We start from the raw sequence: 27,219 nt of genomic DNA, 5'->3' as shown, positions 1-27,219 counted from the left end.
CATCTGAACCAGCTCAATGTGAAAATGCAAGGTGTTGGAAATACAGTCTTATCCCTTCAACAAGCTGTATTTGCATTTGAAAACAAGCTGGAACTCTTCATCACAGATATTGAAACAGGTCATTTACTACACTTTGAAAAACTGGGAGAGTTCAAAGATGCATGCACAGCAGGTGACCCGGCTCAACATCTTGATCTCCAGCAGCTTAGTGGGCAGTCATTCAAAGCACATGTTGGAGAATTTTATGAGCGCTTTCATCTTTTTAAGTTCATCACCCATCCACACGAGTGTGCAGTGGACAGTGCCGACCTGAGTTACATCCCCAGTGTTTCTATCAGAGATTTTGAGCTACAAGCTGCTGACCTGCAGGCCTCAGATGTGTGGGTGAATAAGTTCAAGTCATTGAATAAAGATTTGGAAAGACTTTCACAACAGCAAGCAGAGTTGGCGAGCAAACACAAGTGGGGAGAAATGAAAAAACTTCAACCCACAGACCAGCTGATTGTCAAAACTTGGAATGTACTTCCCATCATATACCTCACACAGCATCGTGTGAGTATTGCTGTACTGACAATGTTTGGCTCTACATATGCTTGTGAATAGTCTTTCTCACATCTAAAGAATGTTAAGACCAACCTACGATCAGGTTTAATGGGTGGAAGTCTGAATGCCTGCATGAAGGTTAACCTCACCACGTATCAACCAGACTGCAAAGCCATCAGCAAAACCATGCAGCACCAGAAGTCACATTAATGGTAAGATGGTAAAAAGTACTTTATTAATCACTGGTTAGCAACAGCATAACAATGTTATTAAAAAGAATTCAGAGACTTATTGTACTTTAAAAGTGTTGGTCTTACATAAAATACACACATTTACTTGTATTTAGTGTTAAATATATTGTATGGCTGTTACAGAATTACATTTTAAAATATGTGGCATTCATGGATCTCTCAACCAAACAGGGGACCGACCTCTGATTTAAGACCTCATTGACAGTCAGAATCCTCAAACTCCCTCATAGATGGGCATTTAGGCAACTGGAGTCCAGGCTCTCTAACAATCTTTTTTTTAGGAAGACAGAGAAAGCACTTCAGAAATAAGGTGCACAGAGGCGATGACTCCATGAGAGGGACGAGTTGCTTGAGGAAACACTAACCTCTCACAGAGAAGAGTACAGATTAGGCCAGTCCAAGCCCTCTTTTCCCAGGAGTCCTCATCCCCCACTAGATTGTAAAGCTCTTGAGGGCAGTGAACACGTCTCCATCATATCTCCACAATATGTCCTAAGACTAGGGTAAGTAGATGGTCAACAAATTTACTCTCCTAAAACTGTGTCCCAGAAATAGCTCAGTAAATGCCCAAAGAAGGTTTTGCCTCATGCAGACTGTGTTTAGAAACTGTGTGTTTATTCTATTCCTCAGCTCTGTTACTTTAAGTTTGACATTTCCTTATGTTTTCTATTACTTTGTTGAAGCTCTCTCTGTGTTCATCCATTCGTCTTGAATTTGGTGAGCATCTTATGACCATTACTTTGAACACTTTATCAGGCAAATTACTTATCTACATTTTATGAAGGTTCATTCCTGAGGTGTTATCACATTCTTTCATTTGGGACGTATCCTTTGCTTCTTCAATTTGCCTGACTCTCCAAGTTGGTTCCTATGCATTACATAAATAAGCTGCCTCTCAGTCAGGAGGCCTTGGCCTTCTGCAGGGGATGTACCTTCTCATTATTTTATTTTTATTTATTTATGTATTTATTTATTTATTTATATTGTTCTGAAGTGAGAAGCAGAGAGGCAGACAGACAGACTTCCACATGAGCCCAACCAGGATCCACCTGGCATGCCCACCAGAGGATGATGCTCTGCACATACAGGGAGGGTGATGCTCTGCACATTACAATGGGAGCCATTCTAGTGCCTAAGGCAGAGGCCATGGAGCCATCCTCAGCTCCCGGGCCAACTTTGCTCCAATGGAGCCTTGGTTATGGGAGGGGAAGAGAGAGAAAGGGAGGAAGGAGATGAGGAAAGGTGGAGAAGCAGATGGGCACTTCTTTTGTGTGCCATAAACAGGAATTGAACCCGGAACTTCCACACATTGGGCAAACACTACCACTGAAGCAACCGGCCAGGGCAGTGAAACTTCTCATTCCACTTGTCCTCGCTCTTGGACCTTTGTGATCATCCAGGCAGCCTATTTTATTTTTAATAGCTCCCACATCTTGATGGTTTGCCAAGACAGCCAGTGTTTCAAAAAAAAGAATCTTTGTCAGCACCTAGAGTTCAGCTGACTGGAAACCAGACACTGGGTCAACACTTTTTAAAGAATACAAATATATATCCTGCAAGACCACAGTAGCATGTCTTGCTGACCACCAGGGCCAGATAATCTGGAGATATGCTCTAGGCAACAGTTGTAAAAGAAAAATTGAGGCTCTAGCCAAGTGTATAAACTCCTTTTGGGGAGATACTAGTGAACGAGGCAAAGGGACAACAGAGATGTCTCCCGGCTCATGTCCCAGAGAGCTCTGTGACAGTCTCACACTGTATGCTGATCCTGAGGCCTTCAGAAAGCCAGAGCACCAGGACAAGCAAGGAGGCCTCTATCGTAGATAGAGTGTGTCTCCGTTACCTGTCTAGGCAATGCCCTGGTGGTGGCAACTTGTCAAGAACTGTCCCTCCAACTGTTACAGTCCCCTGGTTTAAAAAAACTCAAGCTGCCCTGGCCACCAGAGCCAGGACATCAAGGGGTATGACCTGGCAGCAGCCACAAAAATCTGAACACCTGATGTAAAAACTGGGATACCAGACACATATGAGAGCTCCCCCCTGAGAGACGCTGCCACTCTGGGGTGCAGCAGAGAACCAAGGAAATCTTCAGAAAGGTACACAGCAGCCCTTAGATATGTGGTTAATTAGGAGCCTGCCCCACTGGCTGCAGTGGTGGTGATAAGACGGCAATAAGCTAATAGGCCTATTTCATAGCACTACTGAGCTCCTGCGTCCATTGCCTCTGGCCATGCCCCAGAGATGGTAGCTGTTGAAGAACTATTTTCTCCATTGGTTATGGCCCTGTGGGACCTATAAGTGGCTCACTGGCACCAAAGTAGTGTGTCTGTGTTATAGGATATGGGGTATGTATAGAAGTGTCTACTGGTGGCAGCCACAAAAATTCAGGGCTCCAGACAATGATATAGTTGGTTTCTAGAAGGTAATTAATGGGCTGGAGTGAGGAAGACAGAGAGCAGGAAGATGGCACTGGCCACCCTTCATCTCTGGAGAGGATCCCAGTGGGTTCCCACCCTTCAGACCAATGCTTTAAAATTAGAAAATGGGTCTCTTTCATCTGAAATCTGGCTTCCTCTCAAAGGACTGCTTCTGTGTTGAACCCCATAGCAGGGGAGTCTGTGCATGGTCTGCAAAGCCACTAGCCACGACCATCATTACAGCCCCCTGGATCATGCAGGTTTGCATTTGATTCAAACAAACAGTAATGAAACAACAGAGTTAAGAACTGATGGGCCATTAGCTTTAATCCTAGCTTGCACCCAGCAGGCAAGAAATACACACAGTGGGAAAACACTTCCCTTTCTATTCAGGGCTCTCAAAGCCACTGACTTATCCAAGTTTCCTAGAATCAAAGTTTTCTACCTCACCAGCCTTATTCGTCTTTGTTCCCCATCTCCTTCCTTCTCAATGCACAAACTCTGCACAAACTGGCTTCGTGTAAAGCCGATAGCCAGGGCCACCATCACAGCAGCCTGGCTGATGCAGGTTTGCATTGGATTTGGACAATTGGTAAAAAAACAATGGAGCCAAAAACTGATGGGCCATTATCTTTAATTCTAGCTTGTACCTGGCAGGCAAGTAAAAAGACATGTTAGGGCACAAAAGTGGTCTCAAAAAATTTAAAAAGATTGAAATTATATCGAGCACTTTCTCTGATCACAATGGCATTAAACTAAAAATCAACTACAACAGAAAAACTGAAAAATACTCAAACACATGGAAACTAAATAGCATGTTATTAAATGAGTGGGTAAACAATGAAATCAAAGAAGAAATTTAAAAATTCCTAGAAACAAACGATAATGAGCATATATCAACTCAAAATTTATGGGACACAGCAAAAGCAGTCCTGAGAGGAAAGTTTATAGCATTACAGGCATACTTCAAGAAGCTAGAAAAAGCTCAAATAAACAACTTGACCCTGCATCTAAAAGAACTAGAAAAAGAACAGCAAGTAAAGCCCAGAGCTAGAAGAAGAAAGAAAATACTAAAGATCAGAGCAGAAATAAATGACATAGAGGCTAAAGAAACAATACAGAGGATCAATGAAACTAGGAGCTGGCTCTTTGAAAAGGTAAACAAGATTAATGAACCTTTAACCAGACTCACAAAGAAAAAAAGAGAGAAGACTCAAATAAATAAAATTAGAAATGAGAGTGGAGAAATAACCACTGACACAACAGAAATACAAAATATTTTAAGAAAATACTATGAAGAACTGTAGGCCAAAAAACTGGACAACCTAGATGAAATGAACAAATTCCTTAAAACATATAATCTTCCAAAAATTAATCTGGAAGAATCAAAAAACCAAAACAGACCAATTACAACAAATGAGATTGAAACAGTTATCAAAAAACTCCCGCCCAAAAAAAGTCCTGGGCCTGATGGCTTCATAAGTGAATTCTACCAAATATTCAAAGAAGAACAAACTCCTATCCTTCTCAAGCTATATCAGAAAATTCAAGAGGAAGGAAGACTTCCAAGCTCCTTTTATGTGATGGGCATAATTCTGATTCCAAAAACAGGCAAAGACAACACAAAAAAAGAAAATTATAGGCCAATATCCCTGATGAATTTAGATGTTAAAATCCTCAACAAAATATTAGCAAACCGGATTCAGCAATATATGAAAAAAAAATCATACACCATGATCAAGTGGGATTTATACTTGGGAGGCAAGGCTAGTAAAATATATGCAAATCAATCAATGTGATTCATCACATAAACAAAAGAAAGGAGAAAAACCACATGATAATTTCAATAGATGCAGAAAAAGCATTTGATAAAATCCAGCACCCATTCATGATCAAAACTCTCAGCAAAGTGGGAATACAGGGAACATACCTCAACATGATAAAGGTTCTCTATGACAAACCCACAGCCAATATTATACCCAATGGGCAAAAATTAAAAGCAATCCCCTTAAGGTCAGGAAAAAGGCAGAGGTTCTCCCTTTCACCACTCTTATTCAACATAGTTCTGGAACTTCTAGCCACAGCAATCAGACAAGAAAAAGAAATAAAAGGCATCCAAATTGGAAAAAAAGAAGTAAAACTATCATTATTTGCAGATGATATGATACTGTATATAGAAAATCTAAAGTCTCAGTCAAAAAACTACTAGACCTGATAAATGAATTCAGCAAGGTGGCAGGATATAAAATCAATACTCAGAAATCAGAGGCATTTTTGTACACTAACAATGAACTGTCAGAAAGAGAAATTAAGGAAACATCCCCTTTACCATTGCAACCAAAAAAATAAAGTACCTAGGAATAAATTGAACCAGGGAGATTAAAGACTTGTATTTGGAAAATTATAAAACTTTGATGAAAGAAATCAGAGAATATACAAACAAATGGAGGCATATACCGTGCTCATGGTTAGGAAGAATAAAATGTCTATATTATCCAAAGCAATTTATAAATTTAATGCAATACCGATTAAAATACAAATGACTTCCTTCAAAGATATAGACCACATATTCCAAAAATTAATATGGAACCAAAAGAGAACACAAATAGCCTCAGCAATCTTGAAAAGAAAGAATAAAGTGGGAGATATCACACTTCCAGATATCAAATTATATTATAAGGCCATTGTACTCAAGAGAGCCTGGTACTGGCATAAGAACAGACATATAGATCAATGGAACAGAACAGAGAACCCAGAAATAAACCCACAGCTCTATGGACAACTGATATTTGACAAAGGAGGTAAGAGCATACAATGGAGTAAAGACAGCCTCTTCAACAAATGGTGTTGGGAAAATTGGACAGCTACCTGCAAAAAAAAAATGAAACTAGACCACCAACTTACACCATTCATGAAAATAAACTCAAAATGGATAAAAGACTTAAATGTAAGCCATAAAACCATAAATATCTTAGAAGAAAACATAGGCAGTAAGCTCTCTGACATCTGTCACAGCAATATATTTGCTGATTTGTCTCCACAGGCAAGTGAAACAAAAGACAGGATAAAGAAATGAGACTTTATCAAACTAAAAAAACTTCTGCACAGCTAAAGACAATAAGAACAGAATAAAAAGACAAACTACACAATGGGAGAATATATTTGACAATGCATCTGATAAGGGGTTAATAACCAAAATTTATAAAGAACTTGTAAAACTTAATGCCAGGAAGACAAACAATCCAATCCAAAATGGGCAAAAGAAATGAATAGACACTTCTCCAAAGAGGACACACAGATGGCCAATAGGCATATGAAAAAATGCTCAATGTCACTAATCATTAGAGAAATGCAAATTAAAACCACAATGAGATATCACCTCACACCAGTCAGAATGGCGCTCATCAATAAAACAAGACAGAATAAGTGCTGGTAAGGATGTGGAGAAAAGGGAACCCTTCTGCACTGCTGGTGGAAATGCAGACTGGTGCAGCCTCTGTGGAAAAAAGTATGGAGATTTCTCAAGAAATTAAAAATCAAACTGCCTTTTGACCTAGCTATACCACTGTTAGGAATATACACCAAGAACACCATAGCACTGTTTGAAAAGATGAAATGCACTCTCATGTTTATGGCAGCATTGTTCACAATAGCAAAGATCTGGAAACAGCCCAAGTGTCCATCAGAGGACGAGTGGATTAAAAAGCTTTGGTATATATATACTATGGAATACTACTCAGCCATAAGAAATGATGACATCGGATCTTTTACAACAACGTGAATGGACCTTGATAACATTATACTGAGTGAAATAAGTAAATCAGAAAAAACTAAGAACCATATGATTCCATACATAAGTGGGACATAAAAATAAGACTCAGAGACATGGACAACAGTGTTGGGGTTACAGGGTGGGGGTGAGGAGAGGGAGGGGGTTGGGGGAGGAAAAGGGCACAAAGAAAATCAGTTAGAAGGTGATAGAAGACAATTTTATCAATATCACCCCATTAAAATTAATTAAAAAAAAGAATTTGTCTGAAGGCTAATTCAGGCAGTTAGAAGAATAGTATAAGGATGCTAATTCTGCTTCTCAGGCCACATCCTGCAAAAGGGGCCCCAAGCAAATTGGTGATTTGGCTCCTCTGATTTTGCCAATTTAATTAAAAAAATAGGTCAGTAATGCCCTAAAATGGAACTAACAATACATGAGCATAAATTTAAAAAACTTTTAGATACTGGAGCTTATGTATCTGTTATTGCTAAGCTACATTGGCCTCCCTCCTGGCCCACTCATGCAGCAGCCACAGATTTACAAGGTATAGGGCAGAGTAAATCCCCTCAACAAAAACCGAGTTTTCTAAATTGGGAAGATTAAGAAGGTCATTCTGGATTTTTTAAGCCTTATGTGCTCCCTGGATGGCCACTTAATTTGTAGGGTAGAGATGTTTTGAAAAATATGGGAGTGTTGCTTTTCAGTCCTAAAATGCTTGATTGGGGATTTTTTTCCCACCAAGGGATTAGGAAAAGAACAGCAAGAAATTCTCCCCATAGAAGTGGCACCCTATACCAGAAGGTGTGGATTAGGATATCAAAACTTAGCATAGGGGCCTTGGTAGTTCCTGCTACCTCAATAATGCATTTTGCAGACCCAATTACTTGGAAATCAGATAATCCTGTATGGGTAGACCAATGGCCCCTTTCTCAGAAGAAATTTAGCTGCTCAATTGGTACAAGAGCAGCTACAGCTTGGGCACATTGAACCATCTAGGAATACACTTCCATATTTTGATCTTGTTGCCTCCTGAATTATCAAGGGGCATAGGCGACCCTTACATCTTATAGGTTTTGAGCCTCAAAATTATTGTTGTTTCTTTTTTCAAAGGATCAACAACAATGGCTCAGGGAAACTTCCACTAAATGGCAAATCGCTTTTGCAAATCAATGGACAACTTTATACTGAAAATGTCAACTTAAAATCAGCTCAAAGACTAGAATTATATGCCATTATCATGGCTTTTCAGCATTTGCCATATTCCCCCTTTAATCTATATACAGACAGCAAATATTTACTTATGATCTTTTCACTATAAAGACTGCTGTCTTAGATACAAATGCTGATGAACTATTTCAGCACTTTTTCCTTCTTCAAAGACTTGTATGTCAACATAGAGCTCCATGTTTTATAGAACATACTCAAGTTCACTCCATGTTCCCTGGAGCTTTAGCACAAGGGAATGCCCTTGTTGATCAAGCTACCCAAAAGAAAATTATTTGGAGCAACCATGACAGATCGAGCAATTTAGTCTCATACTATTCATCACCAGAACACTGCAGTCCTGTGTAAACAGTTTCAACTTTCTCAGGAAGCAGCTTGGCAGATTGGGAAATTCTGTCCAAGGGTCCTATACTACTATTTGTCCCTTCATTTGGAGTTAACCCTCAAGGACCCCTACCAGGACAACTTTGGCAAATGGATGTTACTCATATACCTTCATTTGGCAAACAGTCCTATGTCCATGTTACAGTGGATACATATTCTGGATTTATAGTAACCTCTGTCAGAACAGGAGAGGCTGCTAAGCTTGTTATAGCTCATTGTCTGTATTTATTGTTCTATTATTGGATTTCCTAAACGGGTTAAACTGACAATGCTCCTGCATATGGAGCAAAAGCATTTACTGTATTTTGTCAAACCCTTTAAATTATGTGTATTTCTTGCAATCTTTAAAGTCAAGATATTATTATAGTGTACCCAGCAAATATTTTAAGGTCAATTTAAAAATATTTAAAAGGGGGGAGTCATATCCTGAAACTCCTACGGGTCTACCATACCATGCTTTTTACTTAAAAATTTTAAATTTCTTGGCCCTGGTCGGTTGGCTCAGTGGTAGAGCGTCGGCCTGGCATGCAGGAGACCCGGGTTCGATTCCCAGCCAGGGCACATAGGAGAAGCGCCCATTTGCTTCTCCACCCCCCCCTCCTTCCTCTCTGTCTCTTCCCCTCCCGCAGCCAAGGCTCCATTGGAGCAAAGATGGCCCGGGTGCTGGGGATGGCTCCTTGGCCTCTGGCCCAGGCGCTAGAGTGGCTCTGGTCACAGCAGAGCGATGCCCGGGAGAGGCAGAGCATCGCCCCCTGGTGGGCAGAGCATCGCTCTTGGTGGGCGTGCTGGGTGGATCCCGGTCCGGCACATGCGGGAGTCTGTCTGACTTTCTATCCCTGTTTCCAGCTTCAGAAAAATACAAAAAATTTTTTTTTAATTTCTTTTGAATGCTGATGAACAGGAGATGCCAAATCTTTTTCTCCTGCAAACTACTACCTTCTTTATTTGATCCAGCTAGTAACACTGTTTTTTTTTTGTTGTTTTTTTTTTTACAGAGGCAGAGATAGACAGGGACAGACAGACAGGAACAGAGAGAGATGAGAAGCATCAATCATCAGTTTCTCGTTGCGCATTGCGACTTCTTAGTTGTTCATTGATTGCTTTCTCACATGTGCCTTGACCGTGGGCCTTCAGCAGACCGAGTAACCCCTTGCTGGAGCCAGCGACCTTGGGTCCAAGCCGGCGAGCTCTTTGCTCAAGCCAGATGAGCCCGCGCGTGACCTGGGAGTCTCGAACCTGGGTACTTCCGCATCCCAGTCCGACGCTCTATCCACTGCGCCACCGCCTGGTCAGGCAGTAACACTGTTTTGACTTTTTCCAAATAGCCCCAGATACATGGAAAAGATTTATAAAGGCGGATGGGGATGCTCAAACCCCTCAGCAAGATCTTTTGAGCATGGCTTTTAAGATACCAAGAGGCAGAAAAAGCCCAATAAGAGATCAGGTGAACTACCAGCTTTTAGGATATGCCCTTAAAGGCTCCAACACCCCAAAGGGGTCTCATAGGATGCCATCTGGGTCCTGCTTCAATAGTGGAAAGGTCATTGAGCTAAAGTCTGCCAGACTTACATGCTTCTGCTGTGAGGAAACAGGGGCACTGGAAGGGAGGCTTCCCCCTTGCTCCTCTAAGGGACAATTCAGTCTCTTCCAGCCCTGCTCCAGCCACCTATGACCTATCTTTGACCAGAATGGTGGGGTTTGCCACTAAAGGCTGAAGGTGTCCAGCGCCGTTGGCCCCATCTACGACACTGTGGATGAGCCTAGGGTATTTCTTCCAAGAAGCAGGTAAACTGATCTCATTTGCACAAGGGCTACTTAACTATGTCTTTCCTGAATAGTCAGGTTTTTTATTCTTCCCTCGAAGACCTCTGTTGTGGGTGTTGATAGTCCTATTTTCTGCTGCTTTGCTTAATATATAGTGTTTTCTTTATTCCTCCAACCTCAATGCCCCACTCATATTTCAGGGTGGGACCTACTCCTAATTTAGAGCTCTCTTTCCCCCTTTTTCCAACTTCTATTATGAATCTACCTTTGCCACCCAGCTTAGTGTATCCCAAAGTTCTCTTTATCAAGCCACAGTTGCAGAGCTCCAGGGAAAATCAACCTGGTCTCATCTCTCCAGGCAGAGGAGAACAGAAGCTCCATCTCCACACATGCTTCAGATGGCTTTTCCAGTCTACCTGAATCATTACCAGCTAGAAGCAGTGGTCATTGGGACTTGGACATGAGCTGCAAAATATAGAATTGTGACAACAATTCCAGTGCCATGCGGAATTTTCTTGGATGTGGACTTTTCCTGGACTCCTGCTCCTTGGGACAGCTCCTAACAGACTGAAATGGGGTGTGGTTGCATTTATCAGGGACTTGGCATGGTGTTGGGGCCAAGTTTGACTTGATATACTTGTTAAGATCACTACTCTTTTATGGATTCTTGCTGTATTGGCCAAGAGTTTGCTTAAAGGCTTTAATCATTGAAAAAAAAATAGAAGACTGGATAAAGAAGATGTGGCACATATTCACCATGATATACTATTTAGCCATAAGAAATGATGACATCGGATCACTTACAACCAATAAGTGATCTTGATAACATTATATGGAGTGAAAGAAGTAAATCAGAAAAAAAACAAGAACTGCAGGATTCCACACATTGGTGGGACATAAAAATGAGACTAAGAGATATGGACAAGAGTATAGTGGTTACCGGGGGGCACGGGGAGGGAAGGAGGAAGAGGGGGAGGGGCACAAAGAAAACTAGATAGAAGGTGACAAAGAACAATCTGACTTTTGGTGATAGGTATGCAACATAATTGAATGACAAGATATCCTGGACATGTTTTCTTTGAATATATGTACCCTGATTTATTGATGTCACCTCATTAAAATTAATAAAAATTTATTTATTAAAAATAATAATAATAAAATCTTTAAAAGTGAAAAAAAAGATGATGGCTCACCAGTTTTTGGCTCCATTGTTTCTTTAACAACTGTCCAAATCCAATGGGAACCTGTATATGAATAGCCATGATGGCGGCTCCTGGCCTTACAGCAGTGTTGCGGGGACATGCATCACATTCCCCTTTGCAATTACCCATCCCTCAGCATGTGCCTAACACCAAGTAGTACTGCCTGCCAGGTGGTTATGAAGAAGTCACAGGGACAATCCTCGAACTAAAAAGGTGGGGATCATCCAGCCAGCACACAGTCCTTACATTTCTCCAGTATGGCCTGTGCGCAAACCAGATGGAACCTGGAGAATGACAGTAGATTACAGAGAACTTAATTAAGTTGTTCCCCCCCCCCCCGTTTACATGCTGCTGTTCCCTCGATAACTAACATGATGGATTGGCTAAGCCAGGTGTTGGAGACATACCACTTTGTGGCAGACTTGACCAATGCTGTTTTCTCTATTGATATAGCTTCAGGGAATCAAGACCAATTTGCCTTCAGTTGGGAAGAGAGACAATGGACCTTTACAGTATTACCCCAGGGCTATTTGCATAACCCCACCTTGTGCAATGGGCTAGTGCCTGCTGACCTGGCTAAATAAAAACCCCCAGAGGCAGTTTGCATATATCATTATATTGATGACATTATGTTAACTAGTGATTCTCTTTCAGAATTGGAGCAAGCAGTCCCTACTCTGCTATTCCATTTGAAAACATGTGGCTGGTCAGTCAACCAGAACAAATTACAAAAACCTGGGTTATCTTTCAGTTCTTGGGAGTTGTCTGCTCAGGTAAGACAAAAGTTATCCCTGACACAGTTATAGCTAAAACCCAAGCATACCCCATGCCCACAATGGTAAAACAGTTACAGTTACAGAAGTTCTTAGGGTTTTTTTGGCTATTGGCAAGCATTTATACCCTATTTGGCTCAGTCACTATGCCCCTTGTACAACCTTATTCAAAAGAGGGTTCATTGGGATTGGACTGAGCAGGCACAAGGTTTATTTGCAGCAGCTAAGAGAGCTATCAAGGTGGCACAGGCCTTGAATGTGTTTCATCCTGCCAGGCCCTGTGAGCCGGATGTTCATGTAACCTCGGAGGGGTTTGGATGGGGCTTGTGGCAACAGACAGAGTGCTATGGCAGCCTATTGGGTTTTGGTCCCAATTATGGAAAGGCACTGAAGTTTGTTACTCATTAGTGGAGAAGCAGTTGGCAGCTGTGTATGTTGCCCTCCTGGCCACTGAAAGTATTACGACCACAACACCAGTTACAGTCAAGACAACATCCCCTATTGCAGCATGGGTGAGAGATTGGGCAACCAAACCTCGTAGTTGTATGGCACAAATGTCCACCCTGCTAAGTAGGGTGCCTACCTGCAACAACACATTGCTCTTAGCACCAGCCCGTTAAGGGCAGAACTGCAGAAAGTCTTGGGTCCAATCACCTATGTGACCTTAGAGTCAGGTGCAGCTGGGGCTCAGGAGGCAGAACCTGAAGTCAGTCCCTACCGGGAAGGGCTGGTGCCCATCCCTGAAGATGACTGATATACTGATGGTTCCAACAGAGACCAACCTGCCAAGTGGATGACCATAGCCTTCCATTGGCCACTGAGTCTATTTGAGTGGACACGAGTACAAGCCAGAGCAGCCAATGGGCAGTATTAAGAGCTGTTTGGCTAGTTGCCCATAATGAACCTTTACCTCTGGTGATCTGCACTGACAGCTGGGCTGTTTCTCATGGACTGACCCTTTGGATTGCTACTTGGCACATTAACAAGTGGATGGTAATGTACTTTCCACTATAGGTCAGGTCATGTGGAAGAACTTATGGAAAATAGGACACCAGAAGCAGGTGACAGTATATCATGTCATGGGGCATGCCCCTCTAGCCCATCCTGGGAATGATGAGGTGGATACATTGGCAAGGGTGCGGTGGTTAGAGACTGCACCTGCAGATGATGTGGTGCAGTGGCTTCATCGATGCCTGCTCCATGTGGGACAGAAAAAAATGTGGGCTACTGTTAAGGCATGGAACTTGCCTGTGTTTTATGCAGAGGTACTTGCAGCCTGTGAGCAATGTGCAGTGTGTTCTAAGGTGCACCCTCGGAGATCACTGGTGTCACCTGGACAGATCAGGAGGGGTCATGTTCCACTGACACGATGGCAGATAGATATCATTGGACCCTTACTAAAGTCAGATAGGTACCAGTATGCAGTCACCTGTGTAGATACTGCCACCGGTCTGTTTGTTGCTTGCCCCACCCATAACCCTGACCAGAGGGCAGTCATACAGGCTCTGGACTGCCTGAGTGCTGCATACGGGTGACCGCTGGTCCTTGAAAGTGACAATGGTACCCACTTCATTGGTTCAATGGTGAGGCAATGGGCTTAAGCTGAGGGTGGACTGGAAGTACCATGTTTCCTACCACCCCCCAGGCTGCTGGTATCATTAAGCAGAATAATGGACTCTTAAAGCAAGAACTGCAACAGGAGGGGAACACCAGTTCCATTACTGGATGGACACACTGTTTATGGACAGTATTCTGGATTTTGAATGAGAGACCTTGATGGGGGAACCCAGCTCCAGTAGAGGCCCTCCTGCATAGGGCAGCTGCCCTCATTCAGTTGCAGATATGCACCAAGGACATTTTACTCAAGCCAGGTTTTGGACAGCAGGGCAACATGCTCTTGCCTACCCCAACAGTTCTCCTTAAAGGCCAACAGCTCCAATGGACTTGACTCCGGACTGTACAGGGCCCCCATCTGAGATGGGTGGCCTTGTTGGCACCATGGGGAAAGGGGCTAGATGTGGACTATCAGTTAACTCCTTGGGCAACCAGCACTTGACCACCTAAGTTAAAAGTGTATTATCATCCCTTGAGTGCTCAGGGGGACAGCATTATGAAGGGCATCTTTGTAATTTCTTTATGGCCAATAATGAGTTCTGCTATTTTACTACACATAGAACCAGCTGGTGCTGGTGTATTCACCAATAAGGTTTGGTATGCTTGCTCAGGATGGCCTCTGGTACCAGATATGGTGCTGTCTGCAGACAAAACTCTGGCCTGTATTCCGCCAGAGGTGAAAGATTTGCCACTGATAGCTCTCTCATTTCCACCATAGCTTTTGATTTTTTAATTCTCTTGCTATAGTTTGTACTGTTTCTGTTTATGCAATGTACCCCACTCCTTGCACAGTGACCATCATGGAAGATACCTGTGGTTTAGATTGTAAAGCGAGCAAAAGGGGTAGAATGTTAGTCAAATAAATTTGTAAATATAATGTACATGTTTGCTTGCTTGTGGTTGGCATTGGGGGCTGGGCAATGGCAGATACAATGGTCTGTGAGGTTGCAGTGTGCCTTTCTGCCTGGGAGGGGCCATTGTCTTGCTAATGTTACTGGAAGGGAGATTCTGCCCCCACCACCTAGAGGTGCAGGAGGATTTCTTTTTACTCTCCTCCCTGATCCCTGGCCCTGCATGGGAAAATCAGGTTTTCTGCTTTTCCCTTGGCTTCTCTTGTGGCTTGCCCATCTTGGTGAGACACCAATAAATAAAATGGCCCACCATCCTCCAACTCCACCATTACTTTACCATTTGCCTGAATTCAATGAGAACCTAACCTGCATGTGAATGGCCATGGTGGCCATAATAGCAGCAGTTTCCTGGCCTTATGGTTGGAAACTAACATCTTGTTCAGTGATGCTGACACACTGCTTACATTTAAATAATATGGTAGCCTGACTTCTTATTCATTTATAACACAGAGCTTCCTGGGGGGAACTCCTGGTTCAGAAGCCATCTTTGAACTTTACCTTGATAGGTAGCCTTATGTGCTTGCTCAGAGGCAAGCTTTTTTTTTTTTTTTTACAAAAACCATGTTTAACATAAATTTCTAGTGGTATATATTAATATTTGCTTTTCTCCAGCATGATATTATATGTCTGTCTCAACTCCTAAGTCCAGCAATGGCTACTGATCTTCAAAGGTGTGTGCACCTCATGGCTCCCTTCTTTAGGCTGATTCTTTTCTGAAGATTCCTCTGGGCTTCTTGTCAATGATCCATGATCCAGGCCAAGCTTGGGTGCACTAATTTCTCATATACATGCTTCTTGGAACATTAAGCTGTATATGAGTGTGTGTGTGTGTGTGTGTATGAGTGTGTGTGTGTGTGTGTGTGTTATATACACCCTCAGGGGCAGAGGTGGATTAAGATTTTTTGAGGTACAGAAGAAAATATTGGGCCCCTTAAAAAAAGAGAGAAAGACAGGAAAAATAAAAACACATGTTAACCATATTTTTAAATAAATAAAAAATATTATGTACTATTAATGTTAAAATTGCACACATTAAACCAAACTTGGTGTCATTAGAAAAAAGTGTAAAGTTGGGGTTTTGTGGGGCCCAGGGCACATGCCCATTGTGCCTGCTGTTAAACCCATCTCTGCTGAAGGGCATTCTTAATGTGTACCCTTGAAGGAAAGTCAGATGGGAAAGGATCACAGAAAGCAGGCAGGAAGAGTTTAAAATTGCTTCTAAGGTAATTTTCTTTACTTAAAAATTCTTTTAAAAAGTTGTCATTTTGTTCTATAATGTGCCTGTCTCACTTTGTACCTGTTGGTCAAATAAGTTTGTAAATATGATATATATGTTTGCTTGCTTATAGTTTGTATTGGGGGGGGGGGACAGGCTATAAGCAGGCAGGTATATTATAGCCTAAGGCTTAGTTTTAAGACTAAGTCTTTACCACCCTTTTTGCTGTGGGGTGGTGCACTCTCATGAGGAATTCCATTATGCCTCAGATAAGTGACTTTGTATCAGAGACTTCCTTGTTTGTATATTTCTTGAAAGGTTTTGATTTCTGTACTATAAAGTAGGGCAGACCGGGAGCTTGCTCTCTCTCAGTTCCTGAGATTAGCATTAGAGAGGAGAGCAGAGAAAGGCCACATGGAGGAGAGGAGAAGCAGCCAAGATGGCATGTTCTGAAGGAGATACCAGTTTGTGCAGAGAGAAGAACATGGGAAATGGAGATGAATAAGGCTGGTGAGGTAGAAAACTTTGATTCTAGGCAACTTGGATAAGTCAGTGGCTTTGAGAGTCTTGAATAAAAAGGAAAGTGTTTGCCCACTGTGTGTATTTCTTGCCTGCCAGGTGAAAGTTAGGATTAAATGTAATGACCTACTAGTTTTGGGCTCCATTGTTTCATTACCATCTGTCCGAATCAAATGTGAACCTGCATGGGCCAGGCAGCTGTGAGGGTGGCTACTGGCTTTACAGTACCTTATTAGTTTCATTTGTGTTAACATTGAGGTGTTTTTAGCATGATTTTAAGGCAATAGTCATATATAGTGGGGGAAAGGGGCTGACATTTGGCCTTAGTAAGAGAATTTTTAAAAAGAATAGGAAATGAGAAAGACAAGATCTATTTTTCCAAAATATTTATGTGTGACTGGAATGGAAATAGGAAGAAGGAAGAGAGATGAATATGTTTATATGTAAGTGTGTATGTGTGTCTGTGTGTGTGTGTGATACAGAAATAACCTGAGGTAGAAATAACCATGTAGTTCCAGGATGAAATTAACAAAGTCATTAAGATGAAAAATAGTGGAAAATGCTAGTGGACATTGAAGAATAATACTCAGCCTGAAAGAAGAAAACCAACAAATGTTGACTGTCGTATAGTTCCCTATACTACCCAGTCAATGGTGCTGTGTGACCAAAATAGCTCTGTTGCTGCTTAGACCAGAGAGGAAATAATGTGTAACACATTAATGTGAAATAAACAAGTGTGTAATTCTTGTAACACAAAAATGCAGAGTAGCTCAGAAGTTTATAAAACAAAAATTTTAAAACTAGTTCTTTAATCTTGAAATAACTTACATTTTCACCTTTGATTCCAAAAGCTGTAGATCAAGATGATCCTTTTTAATATTATTCTCTGCATCCATAGCCAACTGGTGACTGCAAACAGAAATAATGTTTCAAAATATCTTAATCCATAAAGTTAACATTTATAGCATTAATACTGATAATTTATATTTATTTTAAAAAGCAGATATGTATTCAAAATTTTCACTTTAATTTATTAACAGAGTCTTAAATGTTTCTATTGATAGATGATGGATAAATAACCATAACATAGAAATAAAATGTTGTTTTGCCTTTTACTTTTCTGTTCTTTTCATTTATACAACTCAGCTCAATATTCATATATAAGGCATGAAAATCATTTCCCTTAAATGAGGACAAAAGCAGAACACTGAACCACTTCAGGGGAGAAAAAAACATAAGAAGAATGTTATAAATCCTATGACAATGTCCAACTAGTAAGTTGTACAGAGCCTCTCATTCATCCCCAATGGTGCCAATGCTATTCAGTTGTTCCTTCTTCTATATTATAAGCTTTTCCCAAGCTCCCACCATGAATCTCTGCCCTGGAGAAAGGCAGAGGACTATAGATACATAATCACTGTTCCTGATAAGTTTATAAGACAGTCCTTTTCATGCATGCCACATAGTCATGGAAGGTTTCATGAAAAATGTGGCACTTGGGATGGGTTTTGAAGAATAGACAAGAATTAGGTAAATTGAAATGTGAAAGATAATATATTGAGGAAGACATTAAAATAAAGGATTAAAGGAGAAAAATTCAGGCTATTTTTAGATCATAAAGAAAGCTATTTGATGGAGGTAGAGGATAAGCAGAAAACTAATAGTCACTAGAAACTCAATGTGTACAAAACACTGCCATAGACATTTTACAAGTATTATCTTATTTAATTCTCACAATAGCCTCTATTAATTGTTATTTTCCCCATTATACAGCTGAGAAATTTGAAATTGAGAAACATGCTAAACTCAGAAGAAATCACATTAAAACTCAAGTCTCATTGCCACAAAGCACTGCTTGGAAGATTTTAATATCAGATTTATTACACTTAATTCTACTGACAGTGGTTTTCATAATCATTTGACAGTCCAATCCAATACACATGCATGTTTTAAGGGTGTGCATGCATGTATGTGTGTATGTGTGTGTGTGTGTGTTTAAAACTGAAATAAAAGTTTTAAGAAACATTGTTTCCCCAACTACATATACTGTTCTCTGATATTTTTTATTATATTTTAATTTTTTTAAAAGGCCAGTGGTTACCCATCAAACTGATTTAGCAAACACTCGGTGGATTGTGATCTACAGTGTGAAAACCATTGCTGCAGGGAAACACAAAACTTTTAAAGCAGGACAATGTGGAGGAGGGGACATTTAAGGGTGCTTTACAGTGGAAGTGAGCAAGGATAATAAAGAAAAATATTTAGGAGAGTATTTAAATTGGCCAGATAATAAGGACCATGCTTATGCTGATAGTAAAGAAAAGAAAAAGAGAAAAAACACATTGTGCAAGAGGCATTATTAGAATAATGCACTTACCTCCTCCTCTTTAGAATGGAATAGCTAAATGGTGGGGAAAACATGGTAGATCAGACAAATTCATACATGGCCACTAGGTGGGGACATTAGCCCAAAATAGCTCTGTAATTACCCAGCCTGGAAGTTCAAGGGCAAGGGAAAAATTTCTCTTGTTTCTCTGTGCTGTTGGTAATCAGGATATTAATTCATCTTTATTTACTCACTTACAAATACACTGAATATATTCCATGTTCCAGAAATAATGTAAAGTATGGGGAGGCATGGTCGCTGTGCTTGTGGTTTTACAATCAAGGGAGGATAAATATTAAGTAATTATAAATGTGATAGGTGTTAGTTATTAAAGGGAAGTAATGAGGGTTTCTCTGTTTATTGGTTTGTGTGTGTGTGCACAAATGCACTCAGTTGACCCTATCCATGCTACCAAGTGGAATGGAGCTGTCACCTAACCTCCCTTCACATAGACTGCCTCCCACAAAACCCTGTTGAGCATTCAGAATAAATGTAATGTTCCAAGGGGGAATAACTGATCAAGTGCTGTAACACCACTATCACTTAACTTATGATCATTTCAAATAGCTGAGATAATTTACATCAGTACCTAAGTCAGCTACAGCTATAATGAAATGCTTAATCTGCTCCCTCAAAATACACCAATTTTTCAATAATATTTGACAGCTTTCAAGGACAGGGCCCTGCTGTAAAGCAAATCAGTAAAACCTCCAGAATCCCAGGCAAATGGGTATAAGGAAGGCAGCCATTTCTTCCTCTCTGTGTGGGGCAAGCATGAAGGGAAAGCTTACCCCATTGGCTTATGTGCTTTGAAGGGAACTTAAATTCCTATCCCTGGAACTCCTCATTCATGATTGGGAAATTGAGCATACCAAGCAGACTGGCCATTCCCAGAAGCTTTTAGCTTTCACAGGCCTCCAGAAAGGGGGGGAAAGAACAGAGGATGGGGGTGGGAAGCAGACACCCACATATATACCATAAATTTCTTTCCAAGAGCAGGAAGATGGGAAAGGTGCACATGCTGGTGTGAGTGAGAGGTTGCATATAGAGTTGTGGTCAATTAGCAGGAAAAAAAAACTTTTGGTGTTTACTTATTACATTAAAATCTATAATGAAAAACTAGCATGGTCAAATGAAGCAGATAAATGGGTGGATATCACAGAGAAAGTGTGTCCTTAGGGAATTAAGCTGCATGAGATTTGTAAATGACTAAAAAAAATCTAAAGTGCATCTAGACCAGTGGTCCCCAACCCCTGGGCCACAGACCGGTACTGGTCCATGGACCATTTGATACAGGTTGGCAGAGAAAGAATAAATAACATTATTTCTGTTTTATTTATATTTAAGTCTGAATGATGTTTTATTTTTAAAAAATGACCAGATTCACTCTGTTACATTTGTCTAAGACTCACTCTTGATGCTTGTCTTGGTCATGTGATACATTTATCCACCCCACCGTAAAGGCCGGTCTGTGAAAATATTTTCTGACACTAAACTGGTCTGTGGCTCAAAAAACATTGGGGACCACTGCCCTATATCACTGGTTCTCAACCCCAGCTCCTCATTATTTTCACATGCAGAAATCTTTTAAAAAATACTGCTCCCAGGGCCTCACCCCCAGAGATCCAGATGCAATTTTTCTGGGGCAGGGCTTACGCCAGGACATTTTTACTAAATTCCCTGGGTGATTTTAAGTGGAGCTAGGGTAAAGAACTCCTGATCTCATGTCATTACAACACTAATCTCCATAGCAAAAAACTCTCCAGTTATTATTGTTTACATCTAGCAAATGATGGCAGTGGTAAGAAGGGCTAGAAAAATTGAACTATTTTATTCTTATTTATGCATATTAATGAGAACAGACATAACAAGGATAAATTGAATGGCAAGTTGCATATTCTCCTGATATATAATCTTATCATTAAAGCAACTTTTTTTAATTGAGAGAAGGGAAGATAGAGAGACATATTCCCACATGTGCCCCAACTGGGATCCACCTGGCAACCCCATCTGAGGCTAATGCTATAATCAACCAAGCTATTTCAGTGCCTGGGGATGACACTTGAACCAACCAAGCTATCCTCAGCACCTGGGGCCGACGCTCCCACCAGTTGAGTCACTAGTTGCAAGAGGGGAAGAGGGAGTGAAGGGAGAGAAAAAGGGGAAGAGAAGCAGATGGTCACTTCTTATGCATGCCTTGACCGGGAATCAAACACAGTATTCTATATGCCAGGCCACTGCTCTATCCACTGAGCAAACTGGCAAGGGCCCCCACAGGCAATTGATGTAATGCATAAAACAGAAACTCACCTTGGTCAAAGCTCTCCTTCAAGTGTTGACATAGAATCCTTAGAATCATAAAGATGGAATAAATGTGAGAAGCTACTGAGTCCAAATGCCCACCCAGATGTTAAGGGAAAGGGCTGACACTGAAGGGACTCTTGTCATGGGTGTCTCAGTTAATGCTCTCAATAAGGGTGTCAAGCCAGTGTCATTATCTTAATTTTTAAAGATGGGGAAAGTGGGGTTCAGGGTAATTAAATAATTTTTTCAGATTCCCCAAAGCTAGAAAAAAATAGAAAGATAAATACAGTCCAAGGTGTTCTGTTTTCAGAAAATTTTTTTCAACAGCATCTCAGGTGGGTAGTCATTTAAATTCTTCCTGGGTTCTTCGATACCTATGAGCTCACTCACAAAGTCCATTCTGTTGGACAGCTGAAGTTTTACAAAAGCTATTCTATTTCTTTTTTTATTAATTTTTTTCCATTGATTTTGAGAGGTGGGGGAAAGGAGAAGAGTGGAAGGGAGAAAGAGACACACACAAAGAGAGAAAATCATAAATTGTTGTTCTACTTAATTATTTTATTTAGTTGTGTTCTCATTGATTGCTTCCCATATGTGGCCTGATTAGGGGTCAAACTTGATGCTTGTCTCGGTCATGTAATACATTTATCCATCCCACCCTAAAGGCCAGTCCGTGAAAATATTTTCTGACATTAAACTGGTATGTGGCCCCAAAAAGGTTGGGGACCACTGGCTTAGTGGAAAAAGCATCAACCTGGTGTACCGAAAGTAGCCAGAGTGAGTCTTAGATGGATGTAACAGAGAAAATCTGGTCATTTTTTAAAAATAAAACATCGTTCAGACTTAAATATAAATAAAATGGAAATAATGTAAGTTATTTATTCTTTCTCTGTGGACCGGTACCAAATGGCCCATAGACCGGTACCGGTCTGTGGCCCAGGGGTTGGGGACCACTGCACTAAGCCACCTGGCCAGGACCAAACTGTTCTTTTTCTGAGTGACAAACCTGTTTTTCCATAAATCTCACTTGTTGACCCTTATTCTGCTTTTGCAAGCAAGAAGAGCAATTTAACCCTTCTCTTAAAGAAAAATTCCTTCAAATGTTTAAAAATAGCCATTGTGTCCCCTCTGAGATTTCTTTTCTCTGAGCTCCACACCCTCAACTCTTTGTAGTAGTTTCACATGATTTCAGAATCCTCACAATTTCAATTGACCTCTGGTGATTTGGAGGATATCAACATGCCTTTAAATTGTGGAGCCCAAACCCAAGACCAAACCCATTCAGGTTTGACATCTGGGCTTGGTAAATGGTTGAGAGCAGGGGTTCTGGTGGCATCAGATCAGGGTTTGATTCTCATCTAAGCTCACCATGGCTTTAGGCTAGGCACACTTACACAAGTGCTGAGCTCTCTGAGCCCCTTTCTTGTCTGTATGCTGGAAATAATCATGTCTTTGTCAGAAGGCTATAAGCAGAATTCCATGAGGAAACATTTATAAGCATTCACTAATACAGATTACACTGTAAATAATAAATGACAGTTAATTATTTATTTTATCCTGACAGGGTATAACTACTAATCAATTTAATTTTCTGGTAATATTTTTAGAATCCACATAAAATCACGGTTGCTTGTTAACATCAGACAAAATCTCTAAACATTTAACCACAAATTGAAATTAGAATGTATCTCTCACATGCTCCAATTTTACAATTTTTTAAAAACCTAAATGAAAGATTTTACTATTATTTCTGCTCAATCTCATCTCTTTCTTGCTTGTTTTTTTCAGCTCTGTTTGGTTCTAGCCTGCAGTATTATTTTAAATGTTTATTCTATGAGTTTCTGTGTAACCCTTGTGCTTTTTGCAAATTTATGATTGCCTTCTATACATGTCCCTGGTTAAAAGTCCTCAAACACACCACCATAAATATCTCCAGCAACATATTACTCTGTTAATTAGTATAGTTTGTGTATAGCCCAACTAGTCATAAATCTATCTAACTAGATTTCAAATGAGACACGTATCTGGGTCCTGACCACAATGATAATATAAGAAACTGTCAAATTACTTAATCATTTTTGTTGTGCCAGGTAACTTTTCTTATTATTCAAGCTTTTTAACCTTGCAAATAATTTAATTTTCTTTAATATTTTTTTACTTACTTTTCAAGTAAATACTTTCCATCATTAACTTGTTCTAAAGGATTCTGCAATCTTTTCATATCTTCCTATAAGAAGAATAAAAGAAATGTCTTACAAATTGGCCTGTGTACTTCTGGGCAGTAATATTTGAAACCAATTATTAGCAAAATTGAGATAACACCATTAAATGTTCTAAACTTTGCAAGGGATAAATGCTTAAACATACCAAACAATTTAATCTTTGATCAAATCAGAATATAATACTGCTATCAAATTGTATGATTTTATTTTTATCACTAAAGTTGATGCTTTCTGGTGTTTTCCCAGAGTGGGGCTATGTTTATATGAATCCATCCACTCAAGTTTATTCTGCTGCCTGTATTATGTTTGCTGGTTGCTGGGTGAGCAGTTCTAATGACCAGAGCTGGGTTTGGTCATTCAGTAACCACCCTCTCTTCTCTCTTGGTAACTCTCAGTAACCTCTTCCCCTGGCCCCACTGCTCAGACACACCTGTACACACAAACACAAGTGCATATCCCTTGCTGAATTTCAGGTATCAGGTCTCTGTGACCTCATTCTCTAGGCCACAGTGATTGGTTTGGGATGGAATAGAAGTGTGCTACTAAAAGGCCATCAAAGCCAGTTTCAACATGCTTCTACAACCAGATATCACATCTCCTAGGCCATCCCTCATTATCCAACTCTTTAACTTCTTTCTGCACAGTAGCAAGTTACCAGAATTTGAGCTAATCACGCACCTCTTCCAATCCCTTCAACATTTTACTGAGCCCTTCGGAATGCAGTCTGTCATCAGCAAAATCCTCTATCTATTCAATTTCTTCAAACACTCCCTTAATTATCTTGTTCTAACAGAACCCTGCCTTGATGTTTTGGGACAGGTATGTTTCTGTTAGAGCAAGAAGATCAAAGAGCTGTTTAGAAAAGAGTTATAGAATATAGAGGATTTGCTGATGTCAAACTTGGCTGAGTTGATTACACTTATACCCTTTAATTTTCTTAAGAGGCGGCCATTATTTTTCACCACATGCTACATAGCACATGGTTTGGGGAGGGATAGAAGCCTTCTTTCTCCTCATTGCTGCTCCCAAATCCTCAATGATACAAAGTCTTAGCTCCTTTGGAAACATGGCCGTAGCCTGTCCCAGGCTTCTGCTCTCTTCTCTTCCCTATTTATCCTCACATCTCAGGAGGTCTTAACCAGTCCCATAACTTTACATTCATATCTACACCTGACCTTTCCTCAAACTCCACCTTCAAGTATCCACTTGCCTGTTCAACAGCTCCATGTTTATGTCTGACAGACAGATCAAGTTCAAAACCAAAGTCTTGATTTTCTTGCCTATACCCTCTCAGCCAAACCTCCTCCTTCACCATTTCTGCCTCATTTTAGTAAATGGTATCATTGTTCACCTAAACATAGAGAGCCAAAACCCAGGAGTCAGCCTTTATTTCTTTCTTTTTCTCACAATACACAATCAATCAGCTCATCTGTTATGTCAGCCCAACTTAGAAACATATTGGAACTTTACCACCACTTCTTAGTCTGGTCTAAGCCAGCTGTGGCAGACTCCATCTCCCTATCTCCCTGCTTCTGATGTCAGCTCCCTTCAGTCAATGCTCCTGACATCAGCTAGCATGCTCTTTCAGGATTTGGCTTTTTTTTTCCTACATGTTTAAAATGCATACATCACAAGTGTACAGTACAGTGAGTTCTGACCAATGAATATATGTGTAAAACCACCAGCCAAAACAAAATACAGCACATCTCTTTCACTCCAGAAAGTTCCTTTGTTTCCCTGTACAGTCAATTCCCCTCTTCTAAAGGCACCCTGTCCTGATTTCTATCAGGTAGATTAATTTTCCCTGTTCTAGAATTTCATATAAAATTCTCTATTTTTTTATCTGACTTAATTCATTTAACATTATATATATATATATATACACACACACACACACACACACACACACACATATGGTTGTGTTTTTTTGTTTTTTTTTAGGGTGGCAAAGAGAGAAAGACAAAAACACTGAGCTGCTCCTGTATGTGCCTTAACCAGGGACTCAAACCAGCAACCTTAGCACTCCAGACAACAGTCCAACCTAACTCTGAGGCCAGAGCATAATTTTTTATTTTTAGAAAAACAGAGAGAGAAAAATAGAGAGAGGGGAAGGCAAAGGAAGAGAGAGGAGAGGAGGAAGGGAGGCATTCATCTGTTGTTCCACTCAGTCATGAATTCACTGGTTGCTTCCTGTGTGTGCTCTGACCAAGAATCGAACCCACAATCATGTTATTTTGGGATGTTGCTCTTAACTGACTGAGTTAACTGGCCAGGGTCTCAACATTATATTTTGACATTATTTTTTAACCAATGTTAATTGTTTAAATTTCACTTTAGTATTTGAAGAAGAATTTTGTTTCCTTCCTCTGAATTTGGGAGCATAGAGTTTTGAAATGTGAGGAACCTTGGAACTGTGATTGAAGCATCTGCTCTTATAAGAAATGTTAATGGAAAAAAATAGTGACAGCAGAGAGGGCAGCAGCCAAGCAAAGCAGCCAAGAAGCCAGAGCCCCAATTACACTGTAAACTTGTGGGTCAAACTGGAGCTTGAAACCAGAATACTGATGGATTTTTTCAGTTTGAGTCAATAGAGCCTCTCATTTGCTGCAGAATCTTTTGGCTAAGAATTCTGTTTTTGTTCCTTTTCTTTACAACTGGAAGAATCCTAACTCAGAAGTTGACAGCATGAAACATAACCTAGGGCAGCTAAATACACAAATGCTAACTTGATAATTCATAGAATTATAAAAGTTCAGAAATGGACAGGTGTTTCTGTTGTTGTTTGTTTCATTCTATTATATTAGGGCAGTGTCATAATAATCCTTTGTAATCAGTAGACTAATGGATGAAGTAAGTTATGATATTTAGTTCTTTTTTATTAAAGTTTGCTGCCTTTATATCCAACATCAGTTTAACAGCTCAAATGAAGAATGTTTCTACATCTCCTGCCAAATTGCTGTAGAAGACACTATATTTTGTTACAAGTTCTCTCTGATATAAAAGAATAAGACTTTAGGATTTATTACTAGGGGATATTTTCTCATTTTGATATAGTAGTGCACTTCTTTTCATCAGTAATAACAACTTTCAAGTCTTATAGATGTTTATTTTGTCTTTGATGCCAGAAACTTACACTAAATTAAATATTCAGTCACCAGAACTATTCTTTCCAGGCCGTTGGTACAATTTCTTTTACTACATGATATGTGAACTTTTTTATTTTTATTTTAACTCTCCTACAGGTGTGCTTTTCACAGTAAGTAGAGGCAAGTACAATATAGGCAGAGTATATATGATAAAAGGGTAGGAAAACAGAGATGACAGATAAGTAGGTAAATGATGATGATGATAGATAGATAGATAGATAGATAGATAGATAGATAGATAGATAGATGATAGAGGTAAAGCATTCTTTTGAATCATGTATATGGCATTCTATTTTTGACATAAAACATTTTAGCAATATAGATGCTGAATCCTTATTCTAAGACTAAGTCTCCACATATACCCTCTATTTCTTCCAACCCTCCAGCCATCTTATCTAATCCTTCATCATATCCCATTCCACCTCCACTGACATAAGCAGTAAATCCAAGTCATACAAAAGGTCACACTTGAAGACACTTTCTAAAAAGGAGATAGGTTGAATAAGAAGCCTTATTATTCTTGAAATACAGAGGAGGATTTTTTAGGTCAGAAACATTTTTTTATTTACCC

General features: G+C 40.1%; 1 protein-coding gene across 1 annotated transcript in view; it reads right to left on the bottom strand.

Annotated features, from left to right (window-relative positions):
* The window catches only part of IQCJ (IQ motif containing J), a 37,346-nt gene extending 12,529 nt beyond the window's left edge, over positions 1-24,817 (bottom strand). Inside the window, 3 exon segments of the mRNA XM_066254427.1 lie at positions 17,419-17,499; positions 23,443-23,507; positions 24,659-24,817. Of these exon segments, the coding sequence (XP_066110524.1) occupies positions 17,419-17,499; positions 23,443-23,507; positions 24,659-24,817 (305 nt within the window).
* Positions 24,818-27,219: the final 2,402 nt, after the last annotated feature.

Source organism: Saccopteryx bilineata, chromosome 2 (genome assembly GCF_036850765.1).
Source record: "Saccopteryx bilineata isolate mSacBil1 chromosome 2, mSacBil1_pri_phased_curated, whole genome shotgun sequence".
Classification (NCBI taxonomy): Eukaryota; Metazoa; Chordata; class Mammalia; order Chiroptera; family Emballonuridae; genus Saccopteryx; species Saccopteryx bilineata.
The sequence above is the reverse complement of the archived record's forward strand: the minus strand, read 5'-3'. Positions and strand labels throughout refer to the sequence as shown.